The 27,908-nt window shown below is 48.6% G+C and overlaps 1 protein-coding gene across 2 annotated transcripts; it reads right to left on the minus strand.

The window, feature by feature from the left end:
- Positions 1 to 13,711: 13,711 nt before the first annotated feature.
- On the minus strand, positions 13,712 to 17,962 carry LOC139265300 (histone H2B 1.2-like). 2 transcript variants are annotated; one of them, XM_070882265.1, is made up of 2 exons: positions 17,935 to 17,962; positions 13,712 to 14,064 (listed from the first exon to the last, which is right to left on the minus strand). In XM_070882265.1, exons 1-2 carry the CDS (start codon positions 17,960 to 17,962, stop codon positions 13,712 to 13,714), a joined length of 381 nt encoding a protein of 126 aa, XP_070738366.1. The 2 variants fall into 2 exon arrangements, with proteins under 2 accessions (XP_070738366.1, XP_070738367.1); XM_070882266.1 differs by lacking the exon at positions 17,935 to 17,962 and having other exon boundaries at positions 13,712 to 14,086.
- Between the last annotated feature and the right edge of the window lie 9,946 nt (positions 17,963 to 27,908).

Here is a 27,908-nt window from a genome sequence, read left to right on the forward strand (position 1 = left end):
AGAAATTGCCCCCCCTCCCGTTTCAATGGTTTTTTACCCCAGCTGTGGTTGAGGTCACCTCTTGAGTGAAATTCCGCTCTTTGTTGTTGTTTGTAATTCGGATCTGGATGTTGTTCTTAATGGGGGTGGTGACTACACGAGAGGGGCGGATATGCGGCAGTGGCAACGTCTGAGGGGCGAACCCGGGGGCATAATTGTCCGGCTGACATGGCAATCAGCAGACAAAAAAACATGGTGGCAGCGGCTGTGCATCCTACCCTTTAAGGGAAGCCGCACCACCATTGCAGAAGGCCACAGCCTCACCGGACAACCGGAAAAAAGCTTGTTTTGGCACTGCCAGGCAGGCCGAAAATTTTCAGAGGGGAATGTCACCGTCGGGGATGTAGATTGGCGGTGGCGGGGGAGCGGCGAGAGATTGTGGTGTAAGAGCCGTGAGAGATCGTGGCGGAGATGCGGCAGATGTTTGTGGCGGAGGAGCGGCAGATGTTTGTGGCAGAGGAGCGGCGAGAGATTGTGGCGGATGTGCAGCAAGTGAAGGCACGGGGCCCAGAAGAGCCGAGGGCCCGGGGCAGCATGGGCCTGCCCACACTGCGATATGTGTGCGCACTAGGTCCGTGCAGCAGAGCAGGTCTCCAGTTGTCCTGGTTTACCCTTGCCACTGGATAAAGGCCTAGCTCTGTCAAGCCTGTGTGGTGGTTGGTGTGCAACAGTCACCACACGTTAAAATAATCCATGCACAGGCATCTTCCACCCCTTCAATTGGAGTTCAGGACTGGAATATCGGTTCCTTCATTGAAACATCTGTGAACTCTTTTGGAAGCAAGTCATCCTTGTTTGAGGGACCGCCAATGATGAGATCGGCAGTGCGCACGGTGATGACACACTTAAGGCGGATCGGCAGTAGTGGAGCAGTAGGGGGGGGGATCAGTGCACCACCGGGAAACCTCAGACGGGCAATTGGGCTAGCAGCGGCCATTCCACGAAAAGTTGCCGGCCACTCTACTCTGCAGTGTGGTTGCCGATTTGCAGTAGTAACAGGCCTTGAGGGGAGAGGCAATTTTGGCCCCCAAATTTTTTAAAAGTTGAAAATCATTAGCGTATTGCGTTAACTTTATCAACTTTCAAAAGTTAGCGCCCCATTTCTCCCCCTTTTGCTCCAGAACTACTGCGCCACTAGCCATGCTGTTCCAGTACAGCTAGAACACTGGCATTTACCTGACAATGTGGAAAACTGCCCAGGTATGTCCTGTCCTCAAAAGGTAGGATAAATACAATCCAGCCAATTACTGCCTCACTAGTCAACTCTCAACCATCAGCAAAGTGTTGGAAGGTGCCGTTGACAGTGCTATCAAGTGGTACTTACTCACCAATAACCTGCTCACCAATACTCAGTTTGGGTTTTGCCAGGACCACTCGGCTTCAAACCTCATTACAGCCTTGGTCCAATCATGGATGAAAGAGTTAAATTCCAGAGGTCAGGTGAGAGTGACAACCCTTGACACCGAGGCAGCATTTCACTGAGTGTGGCATCAAGGAGTCCTAGTAAGATTGAAGTTAAGAGGAATCAGTGGGAAAACTCTCCACTGGCTGGAGTCATACCGAGCACAAAGGAAGCATGTTGTGGTTGTTGGAGCTCAATTATCTCAGCCCCAGGACATCACTGCAGGAGCTTCTCAGGGCAGTGTCCTAGGCCCAACCATCTTTAGTTGCTTCATCAATGACCTTCCCTCCATCATAAGGTCAGAAGTGGGAATGTTCGCTGATGATTGCACAATGTTCAGTTCTATTCGCAACTCCTCAGATAATGAAGCAGTTACGTTCAGAATAACTCCACAAGACTGTATATTGTAAGCTCAAACTGTTGTGACCTAGGTCTCTTTAATGTAACTCCAGAGTGAGGAAGCAGCATGGTAGCCTGCCTTTTATACCTGGTTGCCCAGGGTGTGCAAGTGACCCTTGGGTCTCCCACAGCTGCGCCCCCTGGTGGCAAGTCTGACACATTGGTAATGTTTACATACATGACATCATTCCCCCCAAAGTTTTAAATACAAGTTATTTATAAGTTGAGGCGATCCGGGGCTCTATGTTCCCGGTTTGATTGCCTGAGTTGAAGTCCTGGCATGGGTGAGTTGGTCGGATCATTGCTGCACTGCAGCACGGCTGGTGTGATCGGACTGTCGGGCATGGTGGGTTCATCCTCATGGTTGACCGTGAGGTCGATTGCTGGTTGGGTGTGTGGGTGGATCATTGATGGTAATGTCCTCTTCAAACTGTTCTTGGTTGTCAGTGAACCGCAGTTTGGTCTGATCCAAGTGCTTTCTGCAAGTTTGTCCATTCAAAAGTTTGACAACAAACACTCTATACCCCTCCTTGGCTAAAACAATGCCAGCAACCCATTTGGAACCATGACCGTAATTAAGAACAAACACAGGGTCATTAACCTCAATGTCACGTGATACAGCCACACAATCGTGGTACACATATGCCAGTGACGCCGGGTTTGTACATGATCATTGAGATCCGGGTGGACTAAGGAGAGCCTGGTTTTGAGCGCTCTCTTCATTAGCAATTCTGCAGGGGGAACCCCGGTAAGCGAGTGGGGTCGCGTGCGGTAGCTGAACAGGATCCGAGATAACTAGGTCTGCAGGGAATCGTCCGTCATGCATTTCAAGCTCTGCTTGATGGTTTGGACTGCCCATTCCGCCTGACCATTGGATGCGGGCTTAAGCTGCGCAGACCTGACATGCTTGATGCCATTGTGGGTCATGAATTCGTTGAATTCCGAGCTGGTGAAACATGGTCCATTGTCACTAACAAGGGCATCGGGCAAACCATGGGTGGCGAACATGGCCCGGAGGTTTTCAATGGTGGCAGTGGATGTACATGACATTATACATTCAATCCATTTAGCGTAAGCGTCCACTGCTACTAGGAACACCTTTCCTAGAAAGGGGCCAGCGAAATCTACATGGACCCTGGACCACGGTTTGAAGGGGCCATGACCACAGACTCAGTGGGGCCTCCTTTGGTGCATTGCTCAACTGTGAGCAAGTGTGTCATGTATCCTACATGGTTACTGTTTGTACTATTACAAGGTATGCCACCAGGGGGCACCTCAGTGAGAGACTTGTAGGTTACATGCACAGGTGTGCCAGGCCTAGTATAAAAGGCAGGCCACCAGGTGTGATCCTCACTCTGGAGTTACCAATAAAGGACTAAGGTCACTACAGTTCAAGTACAATGCATTGCCTCGTGGAGTCATTGTCAGAGCATCTAACATAACAAAGTGTTACATTGATGCATGCATGACTTCAATTCCGAGTCAATGCCGGGCCACCAAATGTGCGTCCTGGCGATAGCCTTCATCATGACTATGCCAGGGTGAGTACTGTGAAGGTCACGTATAAACGTTTCCCTGCCTTTTTTTGTCAAAACTACACGATTCCCCCGTAGGAGACAGTCCAAATGGATGGACATTTTATCCTTGCATCAGTGGAATGGCTTAATTTCGTCTTGCATTTCCCCGGGAACCGCTGACCAGCTCCCATTGAGGACACAGCTTTTTACTAGTGATAGCACAGGGTCCTGGCTAGTCCAGGTCCTGATCTGGCGAGCCTTGACGGGTGACCCTTCGTTCTCAAAAGAAGCAAGTCTGTGGGTTGCGCCATTTCCACCCCGGTGGTGGGCAATGGTACCCGACTGAGGGCATCAGCACAGTTCTCCGTGCCTGGTCTGTGACGGATTACATAGTCATACACAGATAACGTTAGTGCCCATCTTTGGATGCGGGATGAAACATTGGTGTTAATACCTTTGCTTTCTGAGAACAGCGAAATAAGTGGCTTGTGGTCGGTTTCGAGCTTGAACCGGAGTCCAAATAGGTATTGGTGCATTTTCTTAACCCCGTAAATGCATGCTAATGCTTCTTTCTCAACCATATTGTAGGCTCTTTCAGCCTTGGATAAGCATCTGGATGCATATGCAACCGGTTGCAGTTTGCCTGACATATTGGCTTGCTGTAACACACAACCGACCCTGTACGAAGATGCATCACAAGCTTGTACTAAACGTTTACATAGTTCATACAATACAAGTAACTTGTTAGAACATAGCAGGTTTTTGGCCTTGTTAAAGGCTGTCTCTTGAGATTTACCCCAAATCGTCACCTTTGCGTAGCAATAAATGCAAAGGCTCCAGCAAAGTGCTCAACCCCAGTAGAAAGTTACCAAAATAGTTGAGGAGTCTCAGGAACAACCACAGCTCTGTCACATTCTGTGGTCTGCGTGCATTCTTGATGGCCTCCGTGGGTCTGATGTTGTCCACCGCATTCTTTCTCCCCAGAAATTCGACCTCTGGCGCCAGGACAACACACTTTTCCTAGAGCATTTCATCCTGAGTCCCACTCTGTCCAGTCGCTTTAGAATCTCTTCCAGGTTGTGCAAGTGTTCGGTGATGTTGCGGCCAGTGATCAAGATTTCGTCTTGAAACACCACGGTGCGCAGAACCGATTTCAGCAGACTCTCCATGTTCTTCTGGAAGATGGATGCAGCCGAGCGAATCCAAAAGGGGCATCTGTGGTACATGAACAGTCCTTTTTCGAAGGTTCAGCCATGTGTCATGTAAGCAGAGGTTAGATCCAGCTTAGTGAATGACTTCCCCCCCCTGCTAGCGTTGCGAACATGTCATCCGCTTTGGGTAGTGGGTATTGGTCCTGTAACGAGACTCGGTTGATTGTTACCTTGAGGTCCCTGCAGATTCTGACCGTCCCATTGCTTTTCAACACTGGAACAATTGGACTGGCCCACTCATTGAACTCGACTGGCGATATGATCCCCTCTCGTTGAAGTCTGTCCAGCTCGATCTCGACTTTCTCTCGCATCATATATGAAACCGCTCAGGCCTTGTGATGAACGGATCATGCATCAGGGACTAGATGGATCTGCACTTTGGAGCCTGTGAAGTTGCCGATGTCTGGCTCGAATAACAACGGGAATTTGTTTAGTACTTGGGCGCACGAGACGTCATCCACCAAAGACAGCGCTTTGATGTTGTCCCAGTTCCATCGGATCTTTCCTAGCCAGCTTCTGCCGAACCGCGTTGGGCCATCGCCTGGTACAATCCATAGTGGTAAATCATGCACAGCTCCATCGTACGATACCTTCATTGCCACACTGCCAATGACTGGTATGAGTTCTTTGGTGTAAGTGCGCAGCTTGGTGTGAATCGGGCTTAGTTTTGGCCTTTGTGCCTTGTTGCCCCACAGTTTCTCAAAAGCCTTCTGGCTCATAATTAACTGATTCACCCCCGTGTCCAATTCCACGGAAACTGGAATGCCATTTAATTTGACTTTTAACATTATCAGAGGGCTTTTGGTGGTGAAGGTGTGTACCCCATACACTTCCTCTTCAGCCTCGGGTTGAGTTGCCTCTCTTACTCATTCAGCGTGATCCACGCCGGATCAGTCATCTTCTGCCGACTCTACCACATGGTGAGTCGCAGCATGTTTGCACATTCGCTGGAGGTGCCCCATTGTTCCACAGCCCTTGCACACGTAGAGCTTGAATCGATATTGATGGGCTCGATGATTATCCCCGCAGCACCAACATGGTGTTAATGGATTCGCATTCACGCCCCACAGCGGGCTCTGAGTCATCCTAGGTCTGACCTCTGTGGGCGTGTAGGCCCTGCCATGTACAGTTCTGCCTGCTGAAGGTCTTATTTTATGCACAGTACTTGCCGGTGAGCTTCGATGCTGCAATGATATCTGTTTAGTGTTATTGTTCGTGGACATGAAAGCCTGGGCTATTGTGATGGCCTTGCTCAGATCTAGGGATTCGGCAGACAGCAGTTTGCGAAGAATGACCTCGTGGCTGATTCCAAGCATGAAAAAGTCCAGCAACACTTCCCCCAAAAATCCAGCAAATACGCATGATCCCGTAAGGCGTCTTAGGTCGGCGACATAGCTCACCGCGTCCTGGCCCTCGGAGCGATGGTGCGTATAAAAGCGATACCTGCCCTTCAAGGTGCTCTCCTTCAGCTTGAGGTGTTCCCGAACAAGCGTGCACAACTCTTCATATGTGTTCTCCATTGGGTTTGTTAGTGCTAGCAGATTTTTGATGAGGCCATATATCGTGAACCCACAAACGGTGAGGAGAATCGCCCTGCGCTTGACCACGTTATGTCCGTATCCAGCTCGTTGGCCACGAAGTACTGGTCAAGACGCTCAACAAAGGCTTCCCAATCAACGCCCTCAACAAATCTCTCAAGAATACCAATGGCAGCCATAACCGCGTGGAAGTTCGTGATCTGTTGCTTGTCACCAATTGTTACATTCAGAATAACTCCACAAGACTGTATATTGTAAGCTCAAACTGTTGTGACCTTTGTCTCTTTAATGTAACCACAGAATGAGGAAGCAGCATGGTAGACAGCCTTTTATACCTGCTTGCCCGGGGTGTGCATGTGACCCTTGGGTGCACCCACTGGTGGGAAGTCTTACACATTGGTAATGTTTACATAGATAACAGAAGCAGTCCGATCCCCAACCCCAAAGCAGGGGTGTCTGATCCCTGACCTTGGGGAGGGGTGGGCCACCGGTGGGTGAGCTTGGGGGTCTGGGAGGAAGCACTCCTGCTCCTTTTGGCCCATAAGGCTTATTCCCTGCGGCTGTGCCCACCTCGCTGCAGTTACCAGGAATCACGAGGCTGGCACTGGCAGCACCATGCAAGGATTGGATTAACAGCCCTCACTGTCCAGGCCCATATGACAATTGCACAAGGTGTTGGAAGGCCACCGCTGCCTTTGTAATTGGGCCAAAGACCGCCCTAAGGGAAGGAGTTCCAGAGCTTAGGGCCTAGGCAGCTGAAGGCACGGCCACCGATGGTTGAGCAGTTATAATCAGGGATGCTCAAGAGGGCAGAATTTGAGGAGCGCAGACATCTTGGGGGGGGAGGGATTTGGGGGGGGGGGGGGAGGGATTTGGGGGTGGGGGGGGTGCAGAGGTTGAAAGAGATTACAGAAATCGGGAGGGGCAAGGCCATAGAGGGATATGTAAACAAGGATGAGAATTTTCAAATTGAGACGTTGCTTAACCAGGAGCCAATGTAGGTCAGCGAGCACAGGGGTGATGGCCGAGCGGGACTTGGTGCGAGTTAGAAACACGGGCTGCTGAGTTTTGGATGATCTCAAGTTTACGTAGGGTAGAATGTGGGAGGCCATCCAGGATCGTGGTGAAGTAGTCAAGTCCAGAGGTGACAAAAGGCAAGGATGGTGGAGAGTTTCAGCAGCAGAAGAGCTGAGGCAGGGGCGGAGACGGGCGATGTTACGGAGGTGGAAATAGATGGTTTTAGTTATGCTGCGGATATGTGACCTATAGCTCATTTCAGAGTCAAATATGACACCTAGGTTGCGAACAGTCTGATTGGGCTGTAGACAAATGCTAGGGAGAGGGATGGAGTCGGTGGCTAGGGAACGCAGTTTGTGGCAGGGACCAAAGACAATGGCTTCGGTCTTCCCAATATTTAATTGGAGGAAATTTCTGCTCATCCAGTACCGGATGTTGGACAAGCAGTCTGACAATTTAGAGACCATGGAGGAGTCGAGAGAAGTGGTTATGAGGCAGAGCTGGGTGTCGTCACGTACATGTGGAAACTGATGCCGTGTTTTTGAATGATATCGCCAAGGGGCGGGCAGCATATCGTTGAGAAATAGGAGGGGGCCAAGGACAGATCCTTGGGGACACCAGAGGTAATGATGTGGGAATGGGAAGAGTAACCATTGCATGTGATTTTCTGGCTATGATTAGATAGATAAAATTGGAACCAGGCGAGTGCAGTCCCACCCAACTAGACGATGGTGGAGAGGCGTTGGAGGAGGATGGAGTGGTCAACCGTGTCAAAAGAACATAAGAACATAAGAATTAGGAACAGGAGTAGGCCATCTAGCCCCTCGAGCCTGCTCCGCCATTCAATAAGATCATGGCTGATCTGGCTGTGGACTCAGCTCCACTTACCCGCCCGCTCCCCGTAACCCTTAATTCCCTTATTGGTTAAAAATCTATTTATCTGTGACTTGAATACATTCAATGAGCTAGCCTCAACTGCTTCCTTGGGCAGAGAATTCCACAGATTCACAACCCACTGGGAGAAGAAATTCCTTCTCAACTTGGTTTTAAATTGGCTCCCCCGTATTTTGAGGTTGTGCCCCCTAGTTCTAGTCTCCCCTGCCAGTGGAAACAACCTCTCTGCCTCTATCTTGTCTATCCCTTTCATGATTTTAAATGTTTCTATAAGATCACCCCTCATCCTTCTGAACTCCAACGAGTAAAGACCCAGTCTACTCAATCTATCATCATAAGGTAACCCCCTCATCTCCGGAATCAGCCTAGTGAATCGTCTCTGTAACCCCTCCAAAGCCAGTATATCCTTCCTTAAGTAAGGTGACCAAAACTGCATGCAGTACTCCAGGTGCGGCCTTACCAATACCCTATACAGTTGCAGCAGGACCTCCCTGCTTTTGTACTCCATCCCTCTCGCAATGAAGGCCAACATTCCATTCGCCTTCCTGATTACCTGCTGCACCTGCAAACTAACTTTTTGGGATTCATGCTCCCCAGGTCCCTCTGCACCTCAGCATGTTGTAATTTCTCCCCATTCAAATAATATTCCCTTTTACTGTTTTTTTTCCCCAAGGTGGATGACCTCACACTTTCCGATATTGTATTCCATCTGCCAAACCTTAGCCCATTCGCTTAACCTATCCAAATCTCTTTGCAGCCTCTCTGTGTCCTCTACACAACCCGCTTTCCCACTAATCTTAGTGTCATCTGAAAATTTTGTTGCATTACACTCTGTCTCCTCTTCCAGGTCATCTATGTATATTGTAAACAGTTGTGGTCCCAGCACCAATCCCTGTGGCACACCACTAACCACCGATTTCCAACCCGAAAAGGACCCATTTATCCCGACTCTCTGCTTTCTGTTCGCCAGCCAATTCTCTATCCATGCTAATACATTTCCTCTGATTCCGCGTACCTCTATCTTCTGCAGTAATCTTTTGTGTGGCACCTTATCGAATGCCTTTTGGAAATCTAAATGCACCACATCCATCGGTACAGCTTTATCCACCATGCTCGCTATATCCTCAAAGAATTCCAGTAAATTAGTTAAACATGATTTCCCTTTCATGAATCCATGTTGCGTCTGCTTGATTGCACTATTCCTATCTAGATGTCCCGCTATTTCTTCCTTAATGATAGCTTCAAGCATTTTCCCCACTACAGATGTTGAACTAACCGGCCTATAGTTACCTGCCTTTTGTCTGCCCCCTTTTTTAAACAGAGGCGTTACATTAGCTGCTTTCCAATCCGCTGGTACCTCCCCAGAGTCCAGAGAATTTTGGTAGATTATAACGAATGCATCTGCTATAACTTCCGCCATCTCTTTTAATACCCTGGGATGCATTTCATCAGGACCAGGGGACTTGTCTACCTTGAGTCCCATTAGCCTGTCCAGCACTACCCCCCTAGTGATAGTGATTGTCTCAAATTCCTCCCTTCCCACATTCCTGTGACCAGCAATTTTTGGCATGGTTTCTGTGTCTTCCACTGTGAAGACCGAAGCAAAATAATTGTTTAAGGTATCAGCCATTTCCACATTTCCCATTATTAAATCCCCCTTCTCATCTTCTAAGGGACCAACATTTACTTTAGTCACTCTTTTCCATTTTATATATCGGTAAAAGCTTTTACTATCTGTTTTTATGTTTTGCGCAAGTTTACCTTCGTAATCTATCTTCCCCTTCTTTATTGCTTTCTTAGTCATTGTTTGCTGTTGTTTAAAATTTTCTCAATCCTCTAGTTTCCCACTAACCTTGGCCACCTTATACGCAAAAGGCTGCAGATAGGTTAAGAAGGATGAGGAGTGATGGTTTACCTTTGTCACATTCACAAAGGATGTCATTTGTGACTTTGATGAGAGTTTCGGTACTATAGCAGGGGCGGAAACCAGATTGGAGGGATTCAAACTTGGAGTTCTGGGAAAGATGGGCACGGATTTGGGAGGCGACAACATGTTCAAGGACTTTGGAAAGGAAAAGGAGGTTAAAGATGGATCAATAGTTTGCAACCACAGTGGGGTCAAGGATTGTTATTTTGAGGAGAGGAGTGCTGACGGCAGATTTGAGGGAGAGGGGGACAGTACCTGAGGAGAGAGAACCGTTAACAATGTCAGCTAACTTTATTACTTCACTTAATTACTTCACTTAAAGGAGCCTTTGAGACTCCCACATCATGTGGTTGGGGTTGCCAACTCTGGTTGCAGGCGTTGGTGGAGATTTGATTACATCACCATATGACATCTGATCGTGTAATGCTTGATCATGTGACATCTGATCACATGACTTCTACCCATGTTATTGCATTTATCTTACAATGGTTGGGTCCCCCATGGTTGAGTATTTTTGCTTGTGGCTTCGTGCCAGCAGCTGTTATGCGACAAGTTCCAAGAACCAGGAAGCCACCCATGAGCAGTGGAGGATGGGAAACTGAAGGCAGGGAAGAGAGAAAACCGAGGGCGGAGAAGCTGAGGGTGGGGAAAAGGGGAAGCTGAGGGCGGAGAAGCCGAGGGTGGGGGAGCGATTCGCAGAGGAGAAACAAGAGGTGCGAGGAACTTTGCTCGTGACATAGTACACACTTTACAACTATTTTAAATAAAACTATAAAGCCGAGTGCCCCCTTATTAAAGGGGCACTAGAACCGATAAATTAACAAATAAAACTTTGTGAACCTTAAACGGTCAAATTAAAATTTGGTTGCTGGGGTTCGTGATGCACTCCAGTTCCTCTGGTGCCTACCTCTCGCAGAAGGCCACAAGCCTCCCAGTAGACACTGCGTGCTCCATCTCCAGGGACACCCTGGCACAAATGTAACTGCGGAAGAGAGGCAGGCTGTTGGGCTGAACAACCCTCTTGACTGCCCGCTGCCTGGTCCGGTTAAAAACATAGAAACATAGAATTCTACAGTGCAGAATGAGGCCATTTCAGTCCATCGTGTCCACGCCGGCCGACAAAGAGCCACACAGCCCTTGATCAGCTTACATATAGAACAATGAACAATGGCGGAAAGGTAAAGAGCATTTGGCCCAACCTGTCCGCCCCAAGCAACTGCGACATCTCTTGCACCGAAACATTCTACACTCCACCCCAACCGGAGCCATATGATCTCCTGGGAGAGGCAAAAAAACAGATTAAAAACCCAGGTCAATTGGGGGAAAAAAATCTGGGAAAGTTCTTCTCCGACCCATCCAGGCGATCAAAACTAGTCCAGGAGATCACCCTGGCCGTATTCGATTCCCTGCACTACTTACCATCGTATCTGCGCCAGCCAACAAGAGGTTATCCAGTCTAATCCCAATTACCATCTCTAGGTCTGTAACTCTGCAGGTTACGGCACTTCAAGTGTCCATCCAAGCACCTTTTAAATGTGGTGAGGGTTTCTGCATCCCTTCCAGGCAGTGAGTTCCAGATCCCCACAACCCTCTGCGTGAAGAAGCTTCCAGGCTGCCGCTTGCCTTTTATGGCCCCGACCTGCCGCTGATGGTCTCTCAGAGGTCGGGGCCATCGCTGATGTGATTCCAGGGCTCTCCCCTTCCGTTAAAGGGGAGGGCATGCTGTGAGCTCTTCTGGGTTTTCAGCGACCTACACTAGGCCACCGGGACTGCCGGGCTGCATGATCGCAGCACGGATCCCACGAAAATCCACATGGAGGCCGGACCCGTAAGTCGGAGGACAACTCGAAATGCTGCCGTGCACCTCCCCTTTAACTTTCGCCCCGCGAGCGGAGTGCGGCTTGGTTCGTGACCCGCGAGGCTGGCGCTGACTTCGCCACGGTAGCCTCACGGGGCGCTGCCCAATTTCCGCCGCGGGGCAAAAAGGGGTCGCCCGGAATGAATTGGGTTTGCCGCACACGGCGATGACTTCATCGTCGGAGGTGCAGCGGCCCGGGGCACTACCGGCAGGATCACTGCGCTACCGGTTTTACACCTCTGCTAACTCCCGAGCTACTTTGCGGGAGCTCGTAGTGCCACTGCATCCGCCCCCCCCATCCCCAGAAATGGTTTGTGCCTCATTAGTGCCCCCTGGAGGCAGTCGCAAACCACACAAATTTCTCCCTTTTTTTTTTACATTGGGGAGTTTCTATCCTCACCACGGACAAAATGAAACTGAAACCTGTATATATACATCGTGAGCATTTTGCCACTTACACAGCAAGGGAGTTTCACCGGGCAGCAGAACACCTCTCAGATATTAAGATGGATTCAAAGAAAGTCTACCAAGTATTTGTGAAGGGACTCGCAGGGCAAACAGTAACAGTGGACATTGCAAGCTCAGAAGAAGAATTTAATAACACCACCATCCTGCAGTTTAAGGAGGCGATAATTTCGAAGCTCCCTGTATGTAACATTTGTTACTTAAATGGCAGAATATTATTACTGTTTCACATTGCCTGCAATTTATCTGGTGGTGTAATTTAAAAAAAATGGTTCATCATGATCGAGGTAGCTTATTAAATGTATTGTGTTGTATAAATCTAATTCATATACATTATATTTATATATGCATCTATCATCTGCAGATGGCCCAAACGAACGACGCTTGATATATAATAATTCACAACTGGAAGATAAAGACCCTTTCTCGGAATACAAGATAGTCAATAAAAGCACCATTTCCATGGTAGTCCGCCTCAGGGGAGGGCACATTGGACTATCAGAGAATTTTGATTGGAACAGTTTATCTGAAAAACGTTTAAAACTATGAAAAAAGACTTCTTGCAAGAAACCATTCAGAAGCAATGTTTTTCGGAGTTATTTCTTGTGTAATGTAATGGACAATGTAACTCAAGTTGCTGAATATCCAGGTTAAACTGTACTATTGCTTTAATTATAATAGGTTATTTTAAATTTTTGATCAATAGTGTTATTCGATAAAAAGTGAAAGTTCGTGATCTCTGTAATTGGGTAACATTTAGCACTGTCAAAGAATTGCAATACATGAAGTATTTATTTTATAAACTCTTGTGTATTGTTAAGATAAACCCTCACAATTACTGCCACTCCATTAAAGTGATATTTGGTTAAAATGTTCTCTGTAGCGACACATGCAATATGTGTGATCCTTTATATTGGTGCAACTTAACAGGAAAATTCCACGGAATGACCAGGAGTTACCCGGAATCAGGGTTACCGCTCCCTTGCTCTGGGGTATCAACCCTGCTCTGTGCTTTCCCCGCGACCGAGGGCTGGAAAGTGGCGAATCCGGAGGCTTGGGAATCACGGGCATTCGGGGAATCACTGAACTCACCAGGGTTCTGGAATCACTGAACTCACCAGGGTTCTGGAATCGGGGCAGCTTGAAATCAGGAGGTGGAGCTCTGAAACTGAGGGGCTCGAGAGCAGAGGGAAGCGAAGGAGACTGGGGGATTCAACAGGATTGGGGACTGACGATCATGGGAAAAGATGGAGACTCTGGGGAAAGATGGTGAATTAGGGGATGGGAGGTCGTGGGAGAGAAGGGGACTAGTGGTCATGGGATTGGGGCTCAAGCGGGTGGTGGGTGAGGGGACCAGTATTTCCCACAGAGCCAGGAGCAGTAGCAGGGTGGTGAGTGGGAGTGGCACTGAGAGAGGTTTGTTCTATCAGGACAGCGTGGAGTTTTACTTGGAGCTGGTATACTTGGTCACTGCCTTTGTCCCTTCCGACATGGCGTGATTGGCCAGCTCCCTGGGCAGCAACAGGCGCACGGCGGTCTGGATCTCCCGGGAGCTGATGGTGCGGCGCTTGTTGTAATGGGCCAGGCGGGAAGCCTCACCCGCGATGCGCTCGAAAATATCGTTCACAAACGAGTTCATGATGCCCATAGCCTTGGAGGAGATGCCGGTGTCGGGGTGAACTTGCTTCATCAATTTGTAGATATAGATGGGGTAACTCTCCTTCTGCGATTTTCTGCACTTCTTGCCGCCCTTCGGTGGTGTTTTCTTGATGACTTTCTTGGCGCCTTTCTTCGAAGCTGGTTTATTTTCCTCGGACATTGTCTTGTTGAGAGAGGAGCAGTCTGTAAAGGGGCAGGTGAAACCTTACTGTGGGTAAACGGTGATCGATTGTTTCCTCTGGAGGGCGAATGGGGAACTAGGGGGTGGAAAACAAGGAAGAAACAAGGGCAAGGAAGAAGAAATTTCTTGAACTCAGATCTATTAGACTGTGGGATACTTCACCACACATGACTGTTGAGGTAGAGACGAAAACCTCATTTCAAAGAGAATGGGATATATATTTGCAGAGCAAGAATATAAAAAGATCTTGGGTGGGGGGAGGAATTGGGGTTAGAGGAGAGAGCACTAGCACTGGAGCTGAATGGGCTCCTCCTGTGCTGTAATTTCTATCATTCTATGAAAACTTGCTATTACAGGTATCGAGTCTGAGCTCAGGAAGTTGTTTAAAATGTTGGTGCTGAGCTGAATTTAGGATGACCTGCCCTGTGAGAAGTGCCGAAACACCAAGCCCGCTGCCCTATGTGCGATCTCTCGGTTTGCTCTGTGTCGTGAAGTGTGACTTTAAGTCCAAGTACAGACTAGTTCTGACTGAGATTCCCAGTTCGGAGTTGTCACCTTCAAATGGAACAGGAGTTCAAACCAGAGTCCAAGGAGATAGAAAGAGAAATCGGACCTGTTAAAAGTGGCCGACTGGGGAGCCTGACTGCGCCTTGTGGAGTGCAGGGCGATTCTGGCGACAGTTCCAGGGTGAATATCAGCGGGTTATAGGGTTAGTACAAGTTACAGGTAGAATATTGGGGCATTACACCGATTACTATCAGTGAGTTAATGTATTACTGTTGGTTAAGATGGGAATCTGAGATTTACCAGTTTTACTATTAGTTACCTGTATCAGCAAAATTTCCGTGAGTTACCATACCCTAATATATAGGACTGTATAACTATGTGTAACCCTCACTACATTTGCCTAGAAGCATTGTGAATTGTGTACTATGTCAGGTACTTTATACGAAAACATGTCCTGAGAGTGTGTAGCTTTATGTATAATATAAACTTACAAAGAAGTAAATCAGAAAATGATCATAATGGTTCGGATTTTGCCCTCAGCATCAATAGGAACTGCGCTTGTTGTTCATCATGCTAACAGCTGCACAGAAGATTTGGCGAGCTTTTGAGCAGCAACTTGTGCTATTTAGAGATAAGTTCCAGCCTGGCGCTTCTCCAGGGCTCTGTCTGTGAGCAGGTCAAGTAACAACGAGGCTCTTCACCCAATCCGACTGTAGAATACTCACTGAGACACACAGGCTGGAATTTTCCCTTTGAAATGTGTGTGGATTTGGGAGTAGAGAGTAAGGGGGAAAAGTCGGTGGGCGTGGTCTATAGGCCCCTAACATTGGTTACATTGTTGGATGGAGTATAAATCAAAAAATAATGGAGGTTGTAATAAAGGAACGACAATAATCATGGACGATTTTAACCTTCATATTAATTGGACATAGCAAGTTGGTCAGGGTAGCCTTGAGGAAGAGTTCATAAGAATGTATCTGGGATAGCTTCCTTCAACAGTACATTGTGGAACCAACCAGGGAGCAGGCTATCTTAGATCTGGTACTGTGTAATGAGACAGGATTACTAAATGATCTCATAGTAAAGGATCCTCTAGGAATGAGTGATCATAACATGGTTGAATTTCAAATACAGTTGGAGGGTGAGAAAGTTGGTTCTCAAACCAGTGTCCTAAGCTTAATTAAAGGAGACTACAAAGGTATGAAGGCAGAGTTGGCTAAAGTGGACTGGGAAAATAGATTAAAGTAGGGGACAGTTGATGAGCAGTGGCAAACATTTAAGGAGATATTTCATAACTCGCAACAAAAATATATCCCAATGAGAAGGAAAGACTGTAAGAGAAGGGATAACCATCCGTGGCTAACTAAGGAAATAAGGGATGGTACCAAATTGAAAACAAGGGCATACAATGTGGCCAAGACTAGTGGGAGGCCAGAGGATTGGTAAACTTTTAAAAGACTAAAAAAATGATAAAAAAAGGGAAGATAGATTATGAAAGTAAACTAGCACGAAATATAAAAACAGATAGTAAGAGTTTCTACAGGGACATAAAATGGAGAAGAGAGGCTAAAGTAAATGTTGGTTCTCTAGAGGATGAGACTGGGGAATTAATAATGGAGAACAGGGAAATGGCAAAGACTTTGAACAAATATTTTGTATCGGTCTTCACGGTAGAAGAAACTAAAAACATCCCAATAGTGGATAATCAAGGGGCTTTAGGGAGGGAGGAACTTAATACAATCACTATAACTAATGAAGTAGTACTCGGTAACATAATCGTACTAAAGATGGACAAGTCCCCTGGATCTGATGGCTTACATCCTAGGGTCTTAAAATAAGTGGCTGTAGAGATAGTGAATGCATTGGTTGTAATCAACAAAAATTCCCTGGATTCTGGGGCGGTCCCAGCAGATTGGAAAACCGCAAATGGAACGCCCCTATTTAAAAAAGGAGGCAGACAAAAAGCAGGAAACTATAGAGCAGTTAGCCAAACATCTGTTGTTGGGAAAATGCTGGAGTCCATTGTTATGGAAGCAGTAGCAGGACATTTGGAAAAGCCTAATTAAATCAAGCAGAGTCAGCATGGTTTTATGAAAGGGAAATCATGTTTGACAAATTTACGGGAGTTCTTTGATGATGTAGCGAGCAGCGTGAATGAGGGGGAAGCAGTGGATGTGGTGTATTTGGATTTCCAGAAGGCATTCCATAAGGTGCCACATAAAATTTACTGTACATGATAAAAGTTCACAGGGTTGGGGATAATATATTAACATGGATAGAGGATTGGCTAACTAACAGAAAACAGAAAGTTGGGATAAATGGGTCATTTTCTGGTTGGCAAACAGTAACTAGTGGGGTGCCGTAGAGACTGGTGCTGGGTCTCAACTATTTACAATCTATATTCACTTGTCATACAATATATGACTTGGATGAAGGGACCGAGTGTAATGTAGTCAAATTTGCTGATGATACAAAGATGGGTGGGAAAGCAGATTGTGAGGAGGACACAAAAAATCTGCAAAGGGATATAGACAGTTTAAGTGAATGGGCAAACATTTGGAAGATCAAGTATAATGTGGGAAAATGTGAGGTTATCCACTTTGGCAGAAATAATAGAAAAGCAAATTATAATTTAAATGAAGAAAAATTGCAAAGTGCTGCAGTACAGAGGGACCTGGGGGTCTTTGTGCATGAAACACAAAAAGTTACTACGCAGGTGCAGCAAGTAATCAGGAAAGCAAATGGAATGTTGGCCTTTATTGCAAGGGGGACAGAGTATAAAAGCAGAGAAGTCCTGCTACAACTGTACAAGATATTGGTGAGGCCACACCTGGAGTACCGCGTACAGTTTTGGTCTCCGTATTTAAGGAAGGATATACTTGCATTGGAAGCTGTTCAGAGAAGGTTCACTAGGTTGATTCCGGAGATGAGGGGGTTGACTTATGAAGATAGGTTGAGTAGGTTGGATCTATAATCATTGGAGTTCAAAAGAATGAGAGGTGATCTTATTGAAATGTATAAGATAATGAGGGGGCTCAACAAGGTGGATGCAGAGAGGATGGGGCCAAGTTTCAGCCTGAGTTGCTCCTGTTTTTTTGGAGCAACTGGTTTAGAATGGAGTATCTTAGAAATTTGAATTCTCAGCATTGAATTTGCTCCAGTTCTAGTCAGTTAGAACAGTTTCACTTTGGAACAGAATTTTTTTTCAAAAGGGGGCGTGTCCGGCCACTTACGCCTGTTTTCAAAGTTTAGGCAGTGAAAACTTACTCCAAACTAACTTAGAATGGAGTAAGTGAAGATTTTTGTACATTCGAAAAAACCTTGTCTACACTTTAGAAAATCAGGCATAGGTTACAAATTAGGCATAGGGAATGGGGGGGGGAGGTTTAAAGGGAAGTTTACAAACATTAAACACTTCACTTTTACAAATAAAGAGCCATCATCAATAATAAATGATAAATACATCAATAAATCAACCAATAAATCAATCCAAAAAAATTAATAAAAAATATATATTTTTTAAAAAATTAATAAATAAAACATTTTCTACTTACCGACTGCAGCACCGAGAGTCCTCCAACAATGTGCTGGGACGGCCCCCCCAGTGTGTCTCTATCCTCTGTCTGTCTGTGTGTGTGTCTCTCACTCTCTGTCTGTCAGTGTCTGTGTTTCTGACAGCGAGGGGAGGGGGAGGGGGAGAAGGGGGGGAGCAGGAGAAGGGGGGGAGCAGGAGAAGGGGTATGGTGGGGAGAAGGGGAGTGGAGGGGGAGAAGGGAGGTGGAGGGTGAGAAAGGAGGAGGGAGGTAGAGGGGGGTGGGTGGAGGGGTGGAGGAGAGGAGGGGCGAGGAGAAGGGGGGGAGAAGGGAGAGAGGATGGACGGAGGGAAGGAGAGAGGATGGAGGGAGGGAAGGAGAGAGGATGGAGGGAGGGAAGGAGAGAAGAGGGAGGGAGGGAAGGAGAGAGGAGGGAGGGAGGGAAGGAGAGAGGAGAGGGGAAGAAGAGAGGAGGGAGGGAGGGAAGGAGAGAGGAGGGAGGGAGAGAGGGAAGGAGAGAGGAGGGATGGAGGGGAGGAGAGAGGGAAGGAGAGAGGAGGGAGGGAAGGAGAGAGGAGCGAGTGAGGAGGGAGGGAGAGAGGGAAGAAGAGAGGAGGGTGGGAGGGAAGGAGAGAGGAGGGTGGGAGGGAAGGAGAGAGGAGGGAGGGAGGGGAAGGAGAGAGGAGGAAGGGAGGGAAGGGGAGAGGGAGGGAGGGAAAGAAGGAGAGAGGAGGGAGGGAGGGAAGGAGAGAGGAGGGAGGGAGGGAAGGAGAGAGGAGGGGGGGAGGAGTGAGGGAGGGAGGGAAGGAAAGAGGGAGGGAGGGAGGGAAGGAGAGAGGAGGGAGGGAAGGAGAGAAGAGGGAGGGAGGGAAGGAGAGAGGAGGGATGGAGGGGAGGAGGGAGGGAAGGAGAGAGGAGGGAGGGAAGGAGAGAGGAGGGAAGGAGAGAGGAGGGAGGGAGAGAGGGAAGGAGAGAGGAGGGAGGAAGGAAGGAGAGAGGAGGGAGGGAAGGAGAGAGGATGGAGGGAGGGAAGGAGAGAAGAGGTAGGGACGGAAGGAGAGAGGAGGGAGGGAGGGAAGGAGAGAGATGGGGGGAAGAAGAGAGGAGGGTGGGAGGGAAGGAGAGAGGAGGGAGGGAAGGAGAGAGGAGGGAGGGAGAGAGGAAGGAGAGAGGAGGGATGGAGGGGAGGAGGGAGGGAAGGAGAGAGGAGGGAGGGAAGGAGAGAGGAGGGAGGGAGAGAGGGAAGAAGAGAGGAGGGTGGGAGGGAAGGAGAGAGGAGGGTGGGAGGGAAGGAGAGAGGGAGGGAGGGAGGGGAAGGAGAGAGGAGGGAGGGAGGGAAGGAGAGAGGGAGGGAGGGAAAGAAGGAGAGAGGAGGGAGGGAGGGAAGGAGAGAGGAGGAGGGAAGGAGAGAGGAGGGAGGGAGGAAGGAAAGAGGGAGGGAGGGAGGGAAGGAGAGAGGAGGGAGGGAGAGAGAGGAGGAGGGAAGAGATGGGGAGAGGAGGGAGGGAGGGAAGGAGAGAGGAGGGAGGGAAGGAGAGAGGAGGGAGGAAGAGAGGGAAGGAGAGAGGAGGGATGGAGGGGAGGAGGGAGGGAAGGAGAGAGGAGGGAGGGAAGGAGAGAGGAGGGAAGGAGAGATGAGGGAGAGAGGAGGGAGGGAGAGAGGGAAGGAGAGAGGAGGGAGGGAGGGAAGGAGAGAGGAGGGAGGGAAGGAGAGAGGAGGGAGGGAGAGAGGGAAGGAGAGAGGAGGGATGGAGGGGAGGAGGGAGGGAAGGAGAGCGGAGGGAGGGAAGGAGAGGAGCGAGAGAGGAGGGAGGGAGGGAGAGAGGGAAGAAGAGAGGAGGGTGGGAGGGAAGGAGAGAGGAGGGTGGGAGGGAAGGAGAGAGGAGGGAGGGAGGGAAGGAGAGAGGAGGGAGGGAGGGAAGGAGAGAGGGAGGGATCCAAGAAGGAGAGAGGAGGGAGGAGGGGAAGGAGAGAGGAGGGGGAAGGAGAGAGGAGGGAGGGAGGGAGGGAAGGAGAGAAGAGGGAGGGAGGGAGGGAGGGAAGGAGAGAGGAGGGATGGAGGGAGGGAAGGAGAGAGGAGGGAGGGAAGGAGAGAGGAGGGAAGGAGAGATGAGGGAGAGAGGAGGGAGGGAGAGAGGAGGGAGGGAGGGAAGGAGAGAGGAGGGAGGGAGAGATGAGGGAGAGAGGAGGGAGGGAGAGAGGAGGGAGGGAGGGAAGGAGAGAGGAGGGAGGGAAGGAGAGAGGAGGGAGGGAGAGAGAGGAGGAGGGAAGAGATGGGGAGAGGAGGGAGGGGAGGGGAGAGGAGGAAGGGGAGGGATAGAAGGAGGCTGAACAGCCGGGACCAAGACTTCGGGCTGGATTTACAGGTAGGTCGCGTCGGGTCTCGGGGGGGGGGGGTCGCGGGGTGGGGTCGCCGAGGTCCGGGGTTGGGGGGGGGGAGAGTCACGGAGGTCCAGGGGGGGGATTCGCGGAGGAGGTTCAGGGGGGAGGGGGGGAGTCGCGGAGATCCGGGGGGGGGAGAGTCGCTGAGGTCCGGGGGTGGGTCGCGGGGTGGGGTCGCGGAGGTCCGGGGGGAGGGGGTGAAGAGTCCCGGAGGTCCGGGGGGGGGGGCGGGGGGAAGGCAGAGGTCGAGTAGCAGGGGGAGAGCGGGGGTCGGGTCGAGTCCGGTCGGGTGGGAGAAGCCTTATTCACGCAGCCCCAGTGAGGCCATTCGGCCAGGGCTAGGGGCTGCGTGCTTCGGGCCCCTCCCACACAGTTTTGGGCGCCTGGAGCTACTGCACATGCGTGCCCACTGTAGCGCGCATGTGCAGAGTTCCCGGCAATTTTTTCAGTGCAGGGACCTGGCTCCGCCCCCCACAGCTCGTGCTGCGCCGCGCCCAGCTCCAGAGGGCCTGCAGGGAGCCAGAGAATAGGCACGTTTTTTTTTAGGTGCACTTTGTGGCACGAAAATCGGGCCTCCAGGTCCGGACTGCGCCGTTTTAGGCGCGGCCCGAAACTTGGGCCCGATATTTCCACTCATAGGGAAACTAAAACTAGGGGACATAGTCTCAGAATAAGGGGCTGCCCATTTAAAACTGAGATGAGGAGAAATTTTCTCTCAGAGGGTTGTAAATCTGTGGAATTCTCTGCCCCAGAGAGCTGTGGAGGCTGGGTCACTGAATATATTTAAGGCGGAGATAGACAGATTTTTGAGCGATAAGGGAGTAAAGGGTTATGGGGAGTGGGCAGGGTAGTGGAGCTGAGTCCATGATCAGATCAGCCATGATCTTAATAAATGGCGAAGCAGGCTCGAGGGCCAGGTGGCCGACTCCTGCTCCTATTTATTATGTTTTTATGTTCTGATTTTTCCAAGAAACCAACCGATAAGTTTGGTCGGAGGTGGGAAGAACTGCAGAAGGGTGGATGGGTGCAGGATGAAAGAGTCATGACAACTCTCTCGGAAGCTTGCACACACATGCATGATTATCGGTTTGTGGTTGTGGACACGCTGCACATTGAGGGAGTGGAAGCACTTACGGTTCACAAATGCTTCTGGGAGATGTGGGGGTGTCTTGATGGTCACATGTGTGCAGTCGATGATACCCTGCACCTGTGTTAAGCCAGCCAGAGCCGCAAAGCCGTGAGCCCGCTCAGTAACACTGGATGCATTAGTGGCGAAGTTTACATAAATGCCTGACTTATAAAGCATGGCATCAGTCACCTGTGTGCTGCAGAATGCCCAGCCTCTGACCCGCTCTTGTTGCCACAGTATTTATGTGGTTGGTCCAGTTAAGTTTCTGGTCAATGGTGACCCCCAAGATGTTGATGGTGGGGGATTCGACAATGGTAATGCCGTTGAATATCATGGGGAGGTGGTTAAACTCTCACTTGTTGGAGATGGTCATTGTCTGGCACTTGTGTGGTGTGAATATTACTTGCCACTTATCAGCCCAGGTCTTCCAGGTCTTGCTGCATGTGAACATGGACTGCTTCATTTCCTGAGGAGTTGCGAATGGAACTGAACACTGTGCAATCATCAGCAACCATCCCCACTTCTGACCTTATGATGGAGGGAAGGTCTTTGATGAAGCAGCTGAAGATGGTTGGGCCTAGGACACTGCCTTGAGGAACTTCTGCAGCGATGTCCTAGGGCTGAGATGATTGACTTCCAACAACCACAACCATCTTCCTTTGTGCTAGGTATGACTCCAGCCAGTGGAATGTTTTCCCCCTGATTCCCATTGCCTTCAATGTTACTAGGATTCCTCAGTCAAATGCTGCCTTGATGTCCAGGGCAGTCACTCTCACCTCATCTCTGGAATTCAGCTCTTTTGTCCATGGACGATGGCTGTAATAAGCTCTTGAGTGGAGTGGTCCTTGCGGAACCCAAACTGAATATTGGTCAGCAGGTTATTGGTGAGTATGTGTCGCTTCATAGCACTGTCAATGATGCCATCCGTCACTTTGTTGACGATTGAGAGTAGACTGATGGGGCGGTACTTGGCCAGGTTGGATTTGTCCTGCTTTTTTTGTGGACAGGACATACCTGGGCAGTTTTCCACATTGTCGGCTGGAAGCCAGTGTTGCAACTGTACTGGAACAGTTACAATGAGCTAAATTAGCCAAATTGTGCCTTTATGAATCTATCCCGGGCCTCCCACACAGGAATGTGCGCTGCTGCTGGTGCCATCTACACCTCAGGTTCCTCCTCCTCCTCGTGTTCTAACTGCTTCTCCTCCTCATCCTCCTCTGAGGAGGCTCTGCGCTCTGCTCCTCCTACAGCTCCAATCATCACTGCTGCACTTTGTTGTGCAATTCGCAGCATACAACGATCATTCTGGAGACCCTGGCTGGTGCATACTGAAGGGCTCCTCCAGATATGTCCAGGCATCTGAAGCACATCTTCAGCATCACGATTGCTTGCTCTAGTACACATCTGGTCATGATCTGGCTTTGATTATAGTGCTCCTCTGCCTCATTGCTTGGCCTCCGCAAGGGTGTCATCAGCCATGTCTTCAGTGGAGAGCCCTTCAGTTTTAATCTACCAACATTTTCTGGATTCTGGGGAGGATTGGAAAACTGCAAATGTAATGCCCCTGCTTAACAAAGGAGGCAGACAGAAAGCAAGAAACTACAGACCAGTTAGCCTAACATCTGTCATTGGGAAAATGCTGGAGTCCATTATTAAGGAAGCAGTAGCGGGACATTTGGAAAAGCATGATTCAATCAAGCAGAGTCAGTGTGGTTTTATGAAAGGGAAATCATGTTTGACAAATTTGTTGAAGTTCTTTGAGGATGTACCGAACAGGGTGGATAATGGGGAACCAGTGGATGTGTGTATTTCGATTTCCAGAAGGCATTCCATAAGGTGCCACATAAAAGTTTACTGCAGAAGATAAAAGATCACGGGGTTGGGGATAATATATTAGCATGGATAGAGGATTGGCTAACTAACAGAAAACAGAAAGTCGGGATAAAGGATCATTTTCCGGTTGGCAAACAGTAACTAGTGGGGTGCCGTAGGGATCGTTGCCGGGGCTTCAACTATTTACAATCTATATTAATGACTTGGATGAAGGGACCGAGTGTAATGTAGCCAAGTTTGATGATGATACAAAGATGGGTGGGAAAGCAAATTGTGAGGAAGACACAACAAATCTGCAAAGGGATATAGACAGTTTAAGTGAGTGGACAAAAATTTGGAAGAAGTATAGGGCCCAAGTTTCGAGCTGAGCCTAGAAAGGCACAGCCCCGACCTGGATGCCCATTTTTCGTGCCACAAAGTGCGCCTAAAAAAAACTTCCAGATTCTCCGGCTCCCTGCTGGTCCTCTGACCCTCGGCGCAGTGCAGCAGGAGCTGTAGGGGGCGGAGCTAGGTCCCTGCACTGAAAACAGTGCCGGGACCTCTGCACATGCTCGCTACAGTGGGCGCGCATGTGCAGTAGCTCCAGGCGCCCGAAACTGTGTGGGAGGGGTCTGAAGCACGCAGCCCCTAACCCTGGCCGAATGGTTGTAGCAGGACTTCTCTGCTTGAATACTCCATCCCCCTTGCAATAAAGGCCAACATTCCATTTGCCTTCCTGATTACTTGCTGTACCTGCATACTAACTCATTGAATGGCGGTGCACGCGCGAAGGGCTGAATGGCCTACTCCTGCACCTATTTTCTATGTTTCTATGTATTGGTGAGGCCACACCTAGAGTACTGCGTACAGTTTTGGTCTCCGTCGTTAAAGAAGGATATACTTGTATTGGAAGCTGTTCAGAGAAGGTTCACTAGGTTGATTCTGGAGATGAGGAGGTTGACTTATGAAGGTAGGTTGAGTAAGTTGGGCCTATACTCATTGGAGTTCAGAAGAACAACACCAGCAACACAAGCAGCAGCAGCAACCACACCAGCTGCCTTCTCCTCACCAATCTGCACAGGGATGATACCTCGCTGGAGATGATACGCCCAACACAGGTTATATAGGCAGAGGACATAACTGAACTTCAGGATGTTCAGGCTATTGTTTCAGGTTGTGTCAGACACTTGTAGCTTACTGGAAGAAGACCTGGTGGACACACTTACCAATTACTTTGCCTCAGACTTCTTCCAGGGATCTGCAGCAGACATTTCCAGAATCTCGCAGTCAACTGCCAACACATGCATCACACAGGTGACTGATGCCATGCTTTATAAGTCAGGCATTTATGTAAACTTCGCCACTAATGCATCCAGTGTTACTGAGCGGGCTTTGCGCTCTGGCTGGCTTAACACAGGTGCAGGGTATCATCGACTGCACACATGTGACCATCAAGACACCCCCACATTACCCAGAAGTGTTTGTGAACCGTAAGTGCTTCCACTCCCTCAATGTGCAGCGTGTCCACAACCACAAACCGATAATCATGCATGTGTGTGCAAGCTTCCGAGAGAGTTGTCATGACTCTTTCATCCTGCACCCGTCCACCCTTCCGCAGTTCTTCCCACCTCTGACCAAACTTATCGGTTGGTTTCTTGGAAAAATCAGAACATAAAAACATAATAAATAGGAGCAGGAGTCGGCCACCTGGCCCTCGAGCCTGCTTCGCCATTTATTACAATCATGGCTGATCGGATCATGGACTCAGCTTCACTTCTCTGCCCACTCCCCATAACCCTTTATTCCCTTATCGCTCAAACATCTGTCTATTTCCACCTTAAATATATTCAGTGACCCAGCCTCCACAGCTCTCTGGGGCAGAGAATTCCACAGATTTACAACCCTCTGAGAGAAAATTTCTCCTCATCTCAGTTTTAAATAGGCGGCCCCTTATTCTGAGACTATGTCCCCCAGTTTTAGTTTCCCTATGAGTGGAAATATCCTCTCTGCATCCACCTTGTTGAGCCCCCTCATTATCTTATATGTTTCAATAAGATCACCTCTCATTCTTCTGAACTCCAGAGTATAGGCCCAACTTACTCAACCTACCTTCATAAGTCAACCCCCTCATCTCCAGAATCAACCTAGTGAACCTTCTCTGAACAGCCTGTAGAATTTACCAATATCTCACAAAGATTCCAGGTACCTTTCCCCTACAGAGGAGAAGAATCCCTTTCTGGGCTTTTAAAATGAGTTTAAAGGGGCAGACGAAGCCTGCGGGGGATAAAAGGGGATGCATTCATGGAGACCCCCCCCCCCCCAGTGTTTGGACTCATAGGAAAGGGAATTCAAAATGGACCTAAATTACAGAAGCTTGAGATCCCCTAAACATCTATGGGAAGGAGCATATCAATTTTAAGATTCTACAACATTTTGGCTGCAAAAAAAAAGTTACCAAATACAGGAGGTGGGGCCAAATTCGTGTATTAAAGACCCCAGACTGTCTGGGGGAACTATTCACCCTCTAAGAGATAATCGAATTACCCAATCAAGCACAATGGAAATCATGGTCAAGAAACTGGACAATTCTAAAACAATGCAAAACCAGTGATAGCACATTCTCACACCCTAATCGAGTTACTGCTGACAAAGGAGACATTTGAAAATCAATGGACAGAACAGTTCAAACAGAGCCCAAGAGATTTGATGGGAGATAACGGAGCCTTTTTTTTGGAATATATCTATCCCCCAGTTTTTTACAAGGAGAGACCAGCAAGGAGCAGCACGCAGAGGAGCAGAACTAAAAGCTACCAGAACACAGGAAAACTAGCAGAACTCAAAACTAGCAGAACAAAAAGCTAGCAGAACACAGAAAGCAGAGCACAGACTGGAACACAGACAGACACAAGCAGCCGGAGCTGGGGAGTGAAGAAATGGAACAGTGAAGGAACCTACAAGAAATCGTCAAGGACCGACCGAGCACGAGGCCCACGAAATGGAAGGTTGTCAGCAACCAAATTGACAAACCCGGGCTACCACAACCAGCGAAACGACCAACCAAAACTAACTCAGCAAAAACCGAAGAATCGACATTTATTTCCACTCTACAATCTACTTCGGAACGACCAACGGGTGAGAAATTACCAAAAGGGACTAACTAAACTATTCCTAACCAAAGAAAGTGGGTACTTACCCGATACATCCAAAACGCAACTTACCGCATCAACGGACGCACCCCAACCAAAGACTACGCAGTCCGAAGTCCTCTCCTCCGTCCGGGGTACGGCTCGCCTAGAAGGCCAAGTGCAGCGAACCCCGAAACCACGATTCACCGGCAACTGTCAAAAGGGATTGGTGAGCATAGCCCCTGAACCCACAGAGCTATAACTTCGTTAGTTAGGGGAATTGGGAGAGGGGAGGCTGGGATAACTTGTGTAAATGTATCTGCATTTGCCTTTTTACCCCATTTAGAGTTTAAGCTGTATTCTTTTTCCCACAGGCTGTAATTGGACAATTTATTCAATGTGTTGTACCCCTCAGTGTGTATTGGTCTGTGTGTGTTATTAAAGGTGTGCCTTTTACTTCTTTGTAAACACAATAAAGCCATACCTGCTTCCTACCTTGAAACCGATTGTCTGTCCAAGTCTGTCACTGTCCCTTCATAATTCCAGTGTCTAGAACCAAGGGTGTGGGAGCGATTCGGAACCGCTCATATAAGGTCAGAAGGGAAAGCTGACCCCCTGCAAACCACCCCTTACAAGCCTCCAATGCAAGTATGTCCTTCCTTAAATACGGAGACCAAAACTGTATGCAGTATTCCAGGTTTGGCCTCACCAATACCCTGTACAGTTGTAGCAGGACTTCTCTGCTTTTATACTCTATCCCCCTTGCAATAAAGGCCAACATTCCATTTGTCTGTCTGATTACTTGCTGTACCTGCATACTAACTTTTTGTGTTTCATGCACAAGGACCCCCAGGTCCCTCTGCACTGCAGCACTTTGCAATTTTTCTCCATTTAAATTATAATTTGCTTTTCTATTATTTCTGCCAAAGTGGATAACCTCACATTTTCCCACATTATGGGCCCAAGTTTTGGCCTCAGTTACTCCTGATTTTTTGGAGCAACTGGTGCAGAACGGAGTATCTTAGAAATTCAAATTCTCGGCATTTAGTTTGCTCCAGTTCTAGTCAGTTAGAACAGTTTCACTTTGGAATAGAATTTTTTTTTCAAAAGGGGGCGTGTCCGGCCACTTACGCCTGTTTTCAAAGTTTCGTCAGTGAAAACTTACTCCAAACTAACTTAGAATGGAGTAAGTGAAGATTTTTGTACGCTCGAAAAAACCTTGTCTACACTTTAGAAAATCAGGCGTAGGGAATGGGGGGAGAGAGGTTTAAAGGGAAGTTTACAAACATTAAACACTTCAGTTTTACAAATAA

This window comes from Pristiophorus japonicus, chromosome 6 (genome assembly GCF_044704955.1).
Source record: "Pristiophorus japonicus isolate sPriJap1 chromosome 6, sPriJap1.hap1, whole genome shotgun sequence".
Taxonomy (NCBI): Eukaryota; Metazoa; Chordata; class Chondrichthyes; family Pristiophoridae; genus Pristiophorus; species Pristiophorus japonicus.